This window comes from Metopolophium dirhodum, chromosome 1 (assembly GCF_019925205.1).
Source record: "Metopolophium dirhodum isolate CAU chromosome 1, ASM1992520v1, whole genome shotgun sequence".
Lineage (NCBI taxonomy): Eukaryota > Metazoa > Arthropoda > Insecta > Hemiptera > Aphididae > Metopolophium > Metopolophium dirhodum.
In genome coordinates this window covers 72,651,277-72,666,432 of record NC_083560.1, presented here as the reverse complement: position 1 = coordinate 72,666,432, position 15,156 = coordinate 72,651,277, and the positions used below count along the sequence as shown (strand labels likewise).

At 28.7% G+C, this 15,156-nt stretch overlaps 1 protein-coding gene across 1 annotated transcript; it reads right to left on the bottom strand.

Annotated features, from left to right (window-relative positions):
* Window positions 1-3,200: 3,200 nt before the first annotated feature.
* On the bottom strand, window positions 3,201-14,754 carry LOC132933635 (SANT and BTB domain regulator of class switch recombination-like). Its single transcript, XM_060999898.1, has 11 exons — window positions 14,678-14,754; window positions 13,505-13,681; window positions 13,257-13,367; window positions 11,933-12,150; window positions 10,366-10,424; window positions 10,132-10,285; window positions 9,026-9,169; window positions 8,769-8,931; window positions 6,656-6,804; window positions 6,479-6,571; window positions 3,201-3,220 (listed from the first exon to the last, which is right to left on the bottom strand). The coding sequence occupies exons 1-11, from the start codon at window positions 14,752-14,754 to the stop codon at window positions 3,201-3,203; spliced, it is 1,365 nt and encodes a 454-aa protein (XP_060855881.1).
* Window positions 14,755-15,156: the final 402 nt, after the last annotated feature.

Genomic DNA, 15,156 nt, shown 5'->3' with positions numbered 1-15,156 from the left:
TTCAAAACAGTTTTCAAAAAATAAAATAATTTTAGTAGGTATTAATTATAAAATAGAATGTTCTTATTTTTATATCACGTAAAATTACTAATTCATAATAAATATACAATTGATACTCTATGATGAAGTTTATAAAATGGGAGTTGTGAACTACATCGTACGCATAGATGATAGTCTTTATTATCTATGATTGACGATTTTACGATTGCAATTTACAACCACCTTAATATATTAAGAATATGGTCACTTCGAACACTACTACAATACTACATAATTAGCCAATTAAGGATTAGTTGAAATTCAAGAGTATCTAGATATTTCTAATTTATATACTTATTACTTATAATAGTAGGTACCTAATGCTAATTGATGAAACTTATTATTTTACTATTGTTTGAGCTTAACTAATGCTACTTATTTTGGTGCAAACAGGGGCATCCTATACATCTTTGCAAGGAGGAGGCATGTAGGTGACCACATAATGTATAAACTCAGTATTTGGATGCTATAGTTGTAAATTGTGTATTTTAAAATATATAATTATTTTTATAAATAAGTATTAACTGTTATCAGAAAACTTCCTACTGGCTGTGTTGCCTTTGTCCTGATAACGCATAACATAGAACATTTTTTGTTTAGATTTTCAAAATAATCCTGTTTACTCTGTTATTTTTAAAGAGCTACAAAGTAGTTGAGTAGGAGAGGATTGCCCACTTTGCTACTGAGTTTTAATCAACTTATTGTGCATGCAAATTTATAATTTCTTTGCTTTTATAATTCCAATTAAACTAGATAGTTACAATCTAAATAATAATGTTTTGAGTTAGTTGGTATTAATAATTTTATTTATTTATTTATTTAGGTAATAATTTGTATTATTTTAAGTAAAAGAATACTCAAATTTTAAACCTTAAATGTGTGGATAGTGAAATATGACAACGAGTATGTTTTGTGAGTAATAAAAAACCAGTTAATCCTATGAATATGATAAACAATTATTGTTACAACTATTTACTATACCCCGTTGATTCAAAAGAAAAAGAAAAATTTTAGTAATCTCTTTCTTACACCTTTCAAACTTATTGACAAAATTCGAAAAAACAAAGTTAACACATTTAAATGTTTATAAATATTAAATAGAGAGACAACATTTTTAAAAACTCTAATATACATTTTTGGTAAAGATGTCAAGTATACGAATATTCCTTTCTTAATAACAACAAAAAAACAAGCAAATTTTCTGCTCTAAGACATTTGATGACGGACACAACGACAAATTAATAATCATAATAAAAATCCATATTATTGTAAAACCAATATATTTATTGTCTGTCATGTAAAAAATTATTATTATCGTGTTTAGTTGGTACCTACGCATAATAAATGACACCTATTTTAAAACGCCTGAAAATATGCGCAAAAGCAACACAATGACCTGCCATGGATGTTGTGCATGACGTTATTTTCAAAAATCACTACTTAATCCTGTTTATGCCATTAAAAACTGGCTTGTATTTAGCTTGTAGAACACGTGTCATCAACATTTTGTTATCTATGCGTAGTGAATTATTTGAATATAAATCATATTCAACACGAATCAGTATTATAACTTAAAAGTGTATTTCCAAAGCAATATCATAGTAAGATACTATTATGGTAAATGATCAAGTAATTACTTACTATATATTACTAGTTACTTTACTATTAGGTAAACTTAAAATAATATTACTTACTTTATTTTTTTTCATCCTACTCATAATATACTAGTCTTTTGGTTTTATATATGTATCAAGTATATGTTTTTAGATTCTGAGCAAAGTGATGCACGTATTGATTTTACAATGTTTTTTTTTTATTTAAATATATTTTTTATAATTAAAGGAAGAATAACGATTTTTAATTATTTTATTATTGCTATTCAAAAATATTATTTGTAAGTTCCTACTTGAAACTTGTAAAGTATATTATAGTATTTTATACACATAATTATATTTTCAAATGCAATTTTATTGGAAAAAATGAACTCAACCCAGGCCCTGCAAACTTTATAATAAGGTTATGATTATAACGTTTTATTTGACAGAAAACGATTGAAATTTGTACACGTAATTATAACGGAAAGCGATGATCAAAAATAATTTATTAAATACCGCAAATCAAAACATAACTATTAACAAAATATATATTATAAACCATTAAACAAAACATAATGCAAATCGTAATTTATAGAATATCATTAAACGAAAAATATCGCAATACGTAATTTATAGAATTTTACTGAAAAAAAAATAAAGCAAACCGAAATAATTTAATATTCATTTATTTAAAAGTTATATTGGTTTCGTAGAAATATTTATTTTATGCATACGGACATAAGAATTGATTATATTATATTCAGTATCCGGCTATTCCCTGTCCGCATTAGTTATTATTAATACATTTAATAGGTATTAACACAATTCTAAATAACGATAAACGCAAAACTTGTATAACGTTTTAAATATGAATAACGATAAACGCAAAACTTGGATAACGTTTTAATTCTGAATAACGATAAACGCATAACTTGTGTAATGTTTTAATTCTAAATAACGATAAACTCAAAAATTGTGTAATGTTGTAATTGTAAATAACATAAAACGGATTTTTTTTTTCAAATACATGCTCTGATTTAACCTACTGTTTTACTAAATTAATACTAATGTCTAATAGAAAAATAAATTACTTTAATAGCAATAATGTATTAAAAATAAATAATATACTTAGTATATTATATAGGATGATAGTAAATAGCCCTTTTTTGCTCAGAATCATTTTTCATATACAATGATTTTATATAATTTAATTCAAATATAACCCATCCATTACAGTGACCCCTCTAGACAACTACTGTACAGCAAAGCTGTACCCGATTCCGCATGTTTTTTCTTTGTTGCGGTGGTTGCCGGGTGGTAATGAGTGGGTTTCGTACAGCGTTTTTGATTTTTTGTTTCACTCCAAGTAAAGGTACTGTAGACTATATTTATTGTTTTAAACCACACTTAAACACCTGGCATTGGAAAAACTGATAAGCATGATAAACTATTTTTATAGTAAATATTAAATATTAAACGAATGCGCACGGTGAAAAGTATATAATTTTGTAAATTTTGTACCTCATAACATGCAGTTCTGATATTATATTGGCATTTGTATTGTTGTTAGAACTTCTTTTTCTTATCTGAAAATACACCCAAACTTATAACAATAATAATTGTATAAAAAAATACAGTTTAAAAAAAAATAAATATTTAAATTATGCTTTAAGCCCACTGACAATCCCACACCAAGGTGTACGCGTACATTTTTTAAAAAATAATGTATTCTATACAATGCAATGTCAGGCAAAAGAAAAAATGACATGCAATGACTAAAGATTATATTTATAAACACAAATTGATGAGTTTCAATAAATACCTATACATGTACACATTGTACAGTTGTAGGTACCTAATGAATTTTTTTATATTAAAGTATGAAGCTTATAATTCCTAGATGGAACAACCAAAAGGCAATGTGAACGGAATACACTAAATACATGGTAGATAATATAAACAGAATCAATGACAATTAACTCAAATTCGTAAATCTAATAAAAAATCTGGACATACTTACATACATGCTGGAATAAAGAAGTTGGGTTACTGTTACATGAATATTAACAAACGGGAAGTAAGTTAACTGCGAACCGTTTAATGGCTATATTTGAAGAAGAAAGAAAGAATAGATGGACCACATCAATGGAAGAAATTAATTACACCCACTCTTGTAGGAAAAGTTTGGTTCTACTACGAACTTAAGACTTCTACTGCGCAATCCACATAAGTAAAGTAAGGCCCTGTATTGCCGATTCCTACAACTTTCATTATCTGTTCTTGTGCTTATTAATTGAAATAATTACAAAACAAAGTTTAACGGGGAACTGCACTCGTTTGAGTTTGAATGGATATTCATTTATAATCATTGGTTTTCTTGGAATGTCCACCTACAATTTGTCCACTCTCAGCAACATGAATAATTTTGGATTCGATAATATTATTATTAAAAGATGAAACTTTCAATCTAGTTTCATTGCATAGTTTGGGAGCATTCAAATTTCGCATAAGAATAATAAGGGGACCTTTTAAAAATAATTTTCTATTTTTTATAATTTTATTTTACTGGACAGATGGAGTCCAATTAATTATACTTTAAACCTGTTTCTTCAGAAAATATTCTATCATTTAAAAAAAACACATAACTATTGGGTGAGTGGTTCCAGAGAATATGCGTGACAAATATTTCCATGTTCACATTTATATATATACTAGCTGATACCGCGCAGTTCGTTGCCCGTAAAAAAGTACAACTCTTAAAAAAAATATGATTGTTCAACTTTTTTAGGTGTAACTCGCTGAAGTAAGTGCAACTCAGCCACCCTGGTAGGCAATCCGACTAAGTCGGATCTTGAACAATGTACGACAGCATATCAAGAAGGAAATCCACTTGCTTTTAGTGAAACTCACTCACCTTGTTAGGCAATTTCCGAATATTCAATTTAATGCATGCTTGTACCTGATCTTCCCGAATAACTAAAGGCAACCAATAATAAATAAATACTGAATTTCTACTAATTATTTCTCCTATAACCAATAACAACCATTTATCGACGAAAATGTCATTAGTAAAAATCAAAATCCCTGTTCGAGCACTTCCCCGGGTTGGGCCTACCGGGTCCAATTGTAAATCTAAACCATACAAGCACACACAAAACAATTCATCAAAATCGATTCAGCCATTTAGGAGGAGTTTGAATATTTACACACGGACAGAAGAAATATATCTATATCTATCATATATATATATATATATAAATATATATATAAAGCGAAATGGAAATCTTTGAGGCAGGTTGGCTTTGAAACGGCTTGAACGATTTGGCTGTCTATTATTTTTGTTGTGTTTGTAATTGTCAGGATAAAGTTCTTATGAAAGAATATTTTAGGAAAATCCACAGAAAATGTAGGAAATCTAGGTGAAAAAAATACAACAGTGGCGGCATCTGTCCAGAAAGAAGATATCATACTAAACAATATTTTTTTGTTTATTGTAAGGTTGCTATTGGTTATAATTGTTATAATTTTAGTTGTTCATTTTGAAGAATTTTTGTTTTATTGGCTGCAATTTATCTAAATATATAAAAATGAATGTTTGTGGGTGGGTGTTCTTTATGCATTCCTAAACAGCTGAACCGATTGTGATGAAATTTTGTACAGAGATAGATTATACCTCTGGGAAGAAGATGGGCTAATTAAAAAATGGTGAATTTCAACCTGAGAAGGTGCTCAAACAGGGATTATGAAATTTACGATGGACATTTTTGTTTGTAAATCGTTGTTATTGGTTTTAATATAAATTTAATTATTATTAAAGCGATATGCCTGTTGCTGCAGTGGCATAGCTATGTATTTTAGTACAGAATGTCTCAAGTTCATTCACGGTTTCCGTAAAATACATTTTCCCATTGTTTTTCCATTGTTTTATTCTTATATTTTTTAAACTTTTTATTTTTTATCTATACATACGAATGTTTTATGCTTTTGTATTCATCGGATGTTAGTACGGTTTAACGGTTAGGTTAGGTTAGGATTTTCTATTAATTAACCGCTATAGGTTGAATTAAGTAAAAATGACAAACTTGGTATAACTTTGATACTTTATAGTTAAATAATTTAAAAATTATTATACACTTACGTTCAAAGAGCATGGGGTCCGCGATCTACCGCAGGTAGATTGCCTTCTTGATAATATACTGCTGCGAATCTAACGAACAACGACGGTAAAGATGGCCATACATACAAATATAATATCATTTACACTCAAAAAGACATTGCTTTCACAGTGTGTTAAACCCAAAAGGAGTTGAACAATCAATATTTTTTTTCCGGGCAACGAAAAAGTTAAGATAAGTTTGGAATACCATACACCGACTAGTAAATAACGAATTAAACAAAGTTTGAGACGTATAGATCTGGTACATTTAACGGGCAACGAAGTGTACGGGATCAGCTAGTATATGTATTATAGAAGATGGATAAAATAATATATACCCTTATATCAATTAAATATTAATAATATAATAAATACAATAAAAAATAAAGAATAAAAATAAAAAACCTTATTACTAAATGTGAATTAAATTCCTATAGGTAGTGTTACCTAGTAGCGACATATATATCATAAAATATGCTTAGGTAGGTAGTATTTTAGTAATATAGGCAGAGATACAGTCTTCACTTAGAATTGTATTCAGTGATTTATCATTGAATTCAAATTTAACACACATTACTGTGACATACTCAATGACGAGATATACTCTATACTTACGTTACATCAGAGTGGTCATTTTATACCTATTATACAAATATTAAATGCAAATTAATTATGTACAAATTATTACCGTTACATGACTTCGTGGGTTTCAAATTTGTGGATTTATTTTGTGCTTCGATTTTGGCTAGCATATTTGCCCGAATCAGCGTGTAACTATCTCCTTCGTATTTCCGGAAAAATAATATAATATAGATCGTCATAAAACAATATGGTTAACATCACAATTTATTACGAAGAAACTTACTGAGTTGATCGGGAGTTCCGGGCGAACCTTTCACCCCTTTTATTGATTTTACGTGGTTCACTATGATTTGGTCAAAGAAAATACGCTCTTGTTCTCTTTGCGAATCCTGGATAGAAGTCATCGGAGACGACTTTTTCCACAAGTTCCCTCTGAAAACCACGTGTATTTAAGTACGTACAAATCAAATAATTTTATAGACGGGGATGTTTATTTAAAGCACTACACAACTGAGCAAATATTTACGCAATATTGCACTTCTATATTGAATATTAGGCAACAATGAAGGTTAGTGTGAAAACCATTATATTATAATCGGTGCATGTAAATATCTCGCAAACAACAGACATTTAAGTTATATTTCAAATATAAAAACGGTTTATAGTTCAGTTACTGAAATTAAAATTAAAATCACAGCTTCTTAAACAAAAGGATTTACATTTTTTTAAGTAACAACACAATTTACAATGGAAAATTATTGATCACTCGGAGGAGTATTTAGAACAACTTTATGAAAGAAAATCATTAAATTATTTAAATGACACGCTAAAAAAAACCAACCAAGTGCGAGTCGGACTCCCACACGAAGGATTCCGTACCATATCTATAAACATATTGGCAACACTGATTATATTATATATTCTAGTATTTGTTGTTACAGTGACAACTGAAATACATCATCTGTGAACATTTCGACTGTCTAACTTTCATGGTTCATGAGATATAGCCTGGTGACAGACGGACGGACAGCGGAGCCTTAGTAATAGGGTCCCATTTTACCCTACGAAACCCTAAAAATCATAATCCTTTAAATACAATGCTACACCCTATCTTCCCCTAGCAGACAAAAAAAAAAAAAATTAAAATTGAAAGACGTGGTGCCACTCAGGAAAGTATTTGGAACAACTCTGTCAAAAAAATTGGAAAAAAGTTTAATATTGTCGTCAGAAAGTTGCTACTTAAACAGGCCTGTTCTTTTATATAATATATAAGGACAACAATTATAATAAAAATTCGAGACATAAAATTTAACCATGATCAAACATCAGCACATTGTCCATAAATACAAACAAATTTTAAAATATACAATAATCTATAGTAAACTTAATGAAATAGAGAGGCCACCTACCCCCACCCGAGCATGGCCACTAGAAAATTCTGCCAAACACAAAAACGTGTTCCTCCAACCGTTCCCCACCGTACCAAAAACCCCTACAGTACCATCAAAATATTGCCGGGCTTAATGAAAAACCAAATGAAAAACCAATAAAACAAAAATCAATAAAAAAAAAATCTTAATGAATTCAAATTTCCAATTACATTCAATTAAAATATATAAACTACATAATAAGTTTATTAATAATAAAAATAATAATTATTATTTATTAGGTTCTAATAACGCTTGTACCAGCTCTGGCGTATGATGATTTGTTTATTTTCGTTCGTACATTTTTAACTCAACTGTTTTTACGTAAGATAAATCGAAATATTACACACAGGTAACTAGATAACTATCACTAACCTTTTATGATAAAAATCGTATATAAATATAATTATTTTTAAGAGTGATATGTATAAATAATTAACAAGAGCGTGTTCCCGGGCTTCACTTGTAAAGTTATGATTTTTGAAATGCAGTTTCCATTTCTATCGTCTCATGCGATACAGCTGGTGGAAAAAAACACTTTGTGTACTGAAGTTAAAGATAAAAAATTAACATCGTTTGATAGACATGAGAGTAATTCGGCACGGTAACAATAAATCAATTTTTGATTTTATTATTGATAAATGAATAATCTTAAAATAATATTATTTTCTGCACCATGAACGATCTATTGTTAATTGTTATACCTAAAATTGATTGCTTTAAAGTTCTGCATATTTTATTTTAGTAATTCCAATTTCATGGTTGTTTCAAAAAAAATTTATTTTTGGTGGTAACTATTCAACACAACTTTTTAAAGATGTTTAAACTTTAAATATCGTTTGTGTATTATAATCATACATAATACTATACTATAGTATGGAATAATGCAATTGCCAGTATTTAGAAGATGTTTTTACCATCATTAAATTGTTATACTAAGTAATAATAATGTAAAATGTGTGTAGGTACTGGTTTATTAAATTCTTGGTGTCGATTAATTTTTCATTTGATATTGGAGGATTGACGTCCGCATTTTCTTTGACATTTATTGAACTCTTAGATGAATTTACGATCGGCTGCTTATTGTTGATGTTCACCCACTTCTTTAGTTCAATAAGATTTTTTTCCCTCCCTATATAAACACAGAATTTCAACAAAAAAACACTATGGTACATTATAAAAACGTTTTAAATAGGTATAATGTAATATGCTTTTAATCTGCTAACTTTTATTTAAATCCTTCCATTTTTTCAATTTTTTTTGACCGGTTAAAAAGTTACATCCCGATGAAATTATTGGTTGGTGAGTGTAACCATTGGCCCCTAATGTCAATTTTACCCACCAATGTTGATAATTTGGTCTTTTTATTCCTGTAAAATTTTAAGGGTCTTCGATAAAAACATTAAAACGTTAGTATATACCTATTATATTAATATATTATATTTATGCATTTATAGATTGTTATTGTGTTCTATGAAGATGCAAACAAATATGTTCTTTGTTTTGTATCTAGACATTGATTGTGTTATTAATTAGCACTGTTGCCTGATTGCAATCGTCTCTAAAGCTATCATTATTATGATTTCTATAGTTGTATACTTGTAAGATGACGGAAAAACGCATTGTTATGTTAAATTGCCTATCCAAAACGCCGTATCTCATCGTAATAATTATTATTTAAATACACCATTTTTTATTTTTATAATAATATAATATATTATATTATTATTGTTTGAGATGCCGAACAAATAATTAAACCCTATGGACAAATAAATCAACAACAAATCGGGTCGAAAGTCTATATTATATTTTACGTTAATATCGACGGAATCTCAAAAACAGTTATCATTAGGTATTATTAAATATAATATTTACATTGAATATTTTTTGTATTATTACATTTATTTTAGTTTTAAGTATAAAAACCTCAAGCATTGAATTCAAATTTAAGTTTAATGACTTTTATCATTTCAATAACTGCAATCAAAGAAAAATAGTTTAGATACGTAGGTAGTTCAATGTAGGCTTATACATTAAATTTGTAGACTAACATTTAAAAACTATGAGCCAACTTTAGACATCAATATATTATTATTGGTGTTGGCAAAATAAAATAAAAATATGGAATTTGAGGAACATTAAACAAGTATGTAAATTAAGTACAAGTATGATGTATGAATATTCTAACCATATTATATGTGTTTGTCTAATATATCTAGAAACATAGTTAGACATGCGCATGCACGCCTTCAATCCCTCCGGATGCCAGAGCCCAGCTGTAATATTTTACCCTTAATAAGCTTAACATCATAAAATCTACTAAAATATTTACCAGGGTCCAAATTGACGAATTTCATGATTTTGCTTTCACGATTCAACGCAGGAGGATGTGCAACAGTCAAATCCAGATTCTTACACATCAATTTCACAATACGTCCAGAATATAGGTTTTCCTTATTCGGAATGTGCATACGGAATTTACACCCCTAAAATCAAACAAAAAAATTTTCTTACTTAATACAAACCACTGAAATTAAATCGATCATGTACTAAATAGTTATCTTACGAATGGATTTTTAACAAGTTCAAATCGGAAAGCTCTTTCGCCACAACACGGATATCGGCCTGTATTCAAATATAATAAAATAATAATACAATATATTTATTTTTATTCATTTTATAATAACCGTTATAACTATTTAGGCTAAAAATTATTTGGTAATGACTTACTACCCCAAGGAATACGGTGTGTGCACTATTGAATCTTAATGTGTTAAAAAAAAATGTTGTGGTGGTGATAATATAATAATAATATTATTTCTAACTAACAACAATATACCGTATATTCCGAGATGGAGAAGAAGTTCTAGTTTTTCTATGATTTGTCAGTATTACTAAATTCCCAAATATTAATTTAAATACATAATATAAATCAAAAAATTGTGTATAATGATCAAGCTTGTTATGGCTTCTTTAGCATTCAAGGTACACAATACACTTAAAATAATATAGTTACACAAAGACAAACATATGAAGCCAATCGTCTGCTGACGATATAATATTATATCACCCCGTGAGCTTATTATAAGAGAATAAATCATGCTGTACAATTTATACATAAAAGGTACCAAAATAAATTCAGTTAATTAATTTGGTATTATATTTAGATAAAATGTAACCAACGCATCGAGTTAAATGCTCGTAGATCTAAATATTTTAAACTGTGTTGTATACACAATAACTTTGATGTTGATTGAATATTAATGAGGACTGTAAACTGTATAACAAGAGGCGGGAATAATATTCCAAGAAATAAGTTTTGGGTTAGGTATTCGCCAGTAAAATTAAGCATGTCGAGTTTGTGTAGATTTTCTACAGTTCGATCAATTATTTAAATTATTCCCAAATAGTGAAAATCAATTATTTTCTATGATTTCTACACATACAACATATCGAAACGCAAACACAAATAAGAATATTTAAGTTGATGTTTGTTGGAAGGAACCTCGGGTTCTATAATATGAATACATGGTTATTTCAACATTAACCACGATGATAAATTATAGTCGATAAACGATTCATATCGAAGAATATCTTTAAATGTGTGTGGGTACCTTATAGTTTTCTTTTCACTACCTATTACTAAATAAAACAAAAACTCTAATTTCACTTATGCCTGAAGGATTAAATTTAATATTAAATTAATTTGAAAAGTTAATTTAGTCCCAGAGCACATTTGACGATTGGAATTTAGCTACCATTTACCGAGTAAGTTATAGGTAGTGAAACAAATTTAAAAATTAAAAAAACTAATAGTTTTATTCATCAATTTAACCATTCTCACAGAGATAATATTTGATCAAAATGTTTCAAATTAAGTACCGATTGAACATTTAACTCTAACCGGAGGCGTTTTTGGGACTTGATAGAGGCGAGGGGGGGGGGACGTGGAGTTTTCCATTTTTTAAATATATATGTACATATATAATATTATATTATATCAAACAAATTACCTAATATTTATACTTACACGCTCATTTATACCTACTTAAATTTTGAAAAAAATAAAAAATAATAGTTTGTAACATTGTGTATATTATATTATAATAAAAAAAATACGTTATTCGTTATACCTATGGGTTGCTCCAAACCCAAGTTTCCGATCGGAAAATATTCGGGGATCTCCGGATGGTACTGGCACATGGCTGAGTTCCTCACCGGATATTGCAATTTACACGTAATACAAGTTAAAAAATGACATTCTGACCATATTTGCCAGTACGTTTTTTCCCAGCTTCCTGTCTGGGTGGCTAGAGATTGGATGTATTTCGTCAAGTCCAGTTTTTCACATCTAATCAAATTGTGAACACAAATTTTCATTCAGTAATTACAACCACGGATTGTACAGGGCCGGATTCGACTATTAGTTTCACGGTGGCACTTTCCCCGGACCAAAATAAAATATGTAACTTAATATTGTTTAGCAAACGAAAAAATTGTCAGTTACGATTTGGTTTTGAAATCTATGGTATCTCGATAGTGGATCGACGTTTTCAGCGAAAGTATAAGAAACGAGATGGCGGGAAAAGAAGATGTAGGGCAACGATATTATTCCGCCTGAATTGTTTTGAAAATATTTGTTCGTATTTTTAAGACGGATGGAAATAGAGTTGGTATACTTAATACAACACATAATAAAGCCGTATTGACTTTTAGTAATATTTTCGATGGAAACTGTGCGTCGAATATTATAGGTAAATTGTGTAACTATAAGTATATCGCGATAAATCGGCTTTCGGGCGTTATTAGTCGTAACTTATGACATAGATACATACGACCGGTATGCGTAAATCATACAGACTTTAATGTATATAGGTTATGACAGTTGAGGCTTCTAATTACTAATTTATGATTTTCTTTAGAGATATTTTCTCTTCTGTAATTACTGCGGTCGTTGCTCGTCGACGCGCAGGACGACCAGGATATTATTCATAAAACATAATCTAATATGGGCAAGTTTGAACTATAGTTCTATATTCGTCAGCATTTGGATTTCCAATGTCTTGTTCTTTACAATTTATGATAATGGTATTATTGTGTTTCAACAAATTGTATTTTAACGTCCACGATAAATAATTATATATTATCCTATTTATTTATTATTTATGATATTATAATATTATATACCATATATTATTATATCATAAATTGTATTTGTCTTTTAATTTAGTTATAATTTTTATTTTATAATAATATGTAGGCATGTATATTTTATTAAAAAATTAAATCTAAATTTGAGCGCACTGTCGTGCACCTGTTAGTCGAAATCCGGCCCCGCTCGAACCCGCGCAGACCGAGGCTACTTCGTTTTGTGGCACTGGAAACACCCACACCCACACAAACCCACACACACGCACACGGAGCCCCTCTTCCCGCCTCCTCCCGCCGTAGGATTACTTAGAGTGTACGTAGATCACGGTACCGTCTTGCTGCACGACAAACTCTGGCACCTTACACGGGATTCGGGAAATGTACTTTGGCTGCAGCATCATCTGGCAGTCGTGGCAACTGCACGGGCACGGAGGCGGCGATTGTTTTGAAACAGAAACAAAAAAACAGACGGTGATAACAAAATGTTAATATTATTAAATGTATATAGATTATGTTATAATTATTTTCGCATCGTGCGCCGTTTATGGACTCACTACATTGCGTTGGCGTAAGACTCGAAATGTCCGTACTCGGAGTTCGGATTGTTTTCGAGCAGGTCGTTAATGAGGTTTGTGTATGACAGTTGAGTTTGGTTCTTGTTTAACGGTTTAGCGTTGTTCGTATCGGTATCGTCGGTAGAACTGCTGGAAGTGTCATCGTCATCATTGTTCCTGTAATAATAGGTGTTATATAATATCACGCAACGTTAACTGACAAAAAGTAAAAAAAAAAAAACAATAATATAATAATATAACAAGTGTTTTTAAATTACTACAAAATACCTAACTAAAATCGTTATTATTTGTTTAAGTCATCAGTGCTTGAGATTTTAAAATACAAATTTTTGATTTTATTATCAATTTCGATTAATGAAAAGTGTTGGTTTTTTTTATAGATTTCAATTTTAGGATGATTTATTGATATTGAAATGTTATGATGTATTATTGAACAATAATATTGGTTTGGTTGTGTTAATATTTCTCTATTTTTCTATTTTAAATACCACTTTTACATTTATATTGAAATATTGCTGTATTATTTTAAATGATGATAAATTGATTTGTTATACAAATCATAAAACGATTATTATTTTGATAGGTATACCTATACAATTATCGTTTTAAATTTTTTTTATCCATTTCAATATATATTATAAATGTTGAATACTAATTAACAAACATTTTCGATTTTAATATTACTTATTTAAAAGATTTTTAACGATTATTTTTCCAATATTTAAAATCGATTCAAGACTTAGTTTAAATATTCAAATATTTATTATTTTAAATATTTATTTATTTATTTTGTCAATATTTGAACTTCAAAAGCTCATAAAAAACAACTGTGCATAATATGATATTTTTAAATTACAATTTAAATAACAACTTATGTGGTATCTTATAATAACATTTTAAGCTTTTTGACGAAGACTAAACATTTTTATCATCACTTAAATGGATTCTTATTATCTAGGTATGTAATAATCATCCCCTAATCCATTCGTTAGAATCGTAACATACTGTATGTATGATTATTTTTTAATTGAACAAAAACGTAAATTAATTTATAGAATAACATTTAATTTGTATGTGAACATATATTAACTATTAGGTAAGGATGTTTATTATTATGAATATAAAAGTTATTAGATTGTATTCGATACCTACATTAGACGATTCATCGAGTCAATAAATGTTTCTGTATCCACCACATCCATACTCCATTTTTTTGGAAAATCCTTCATTTCATCAACAATTTTGAAAATTTATTCAGCTATAAAAATTTTGGGTAAAAAAAAAACAACATTTTATCGACGTTTCTTTTAATATAGTTTAGTTGCCATGCAAATTATAGCTACTCATAAGTTAAATACATTTGTCTGAAAAATAATAATAATATCCAGGTAATTATAATCAGTGGTTCGAAAAACGATACGCTTCGTTACTTAAAAATTAAAATTTAGTTAAAAGTATGGAAAAAAACGCAATTAAAATAACTATAGTATTTAAGCAATCGTATTTCGAACTATATAGATAGCATTGTATACAAGTATAAAACATTCATATATTCAGTGACAAGTGTTTTAATTAAAACTACCTATTAGGTTAAGAGTTTCACGTTATTTTAAATGGTGTAATTTATTTAT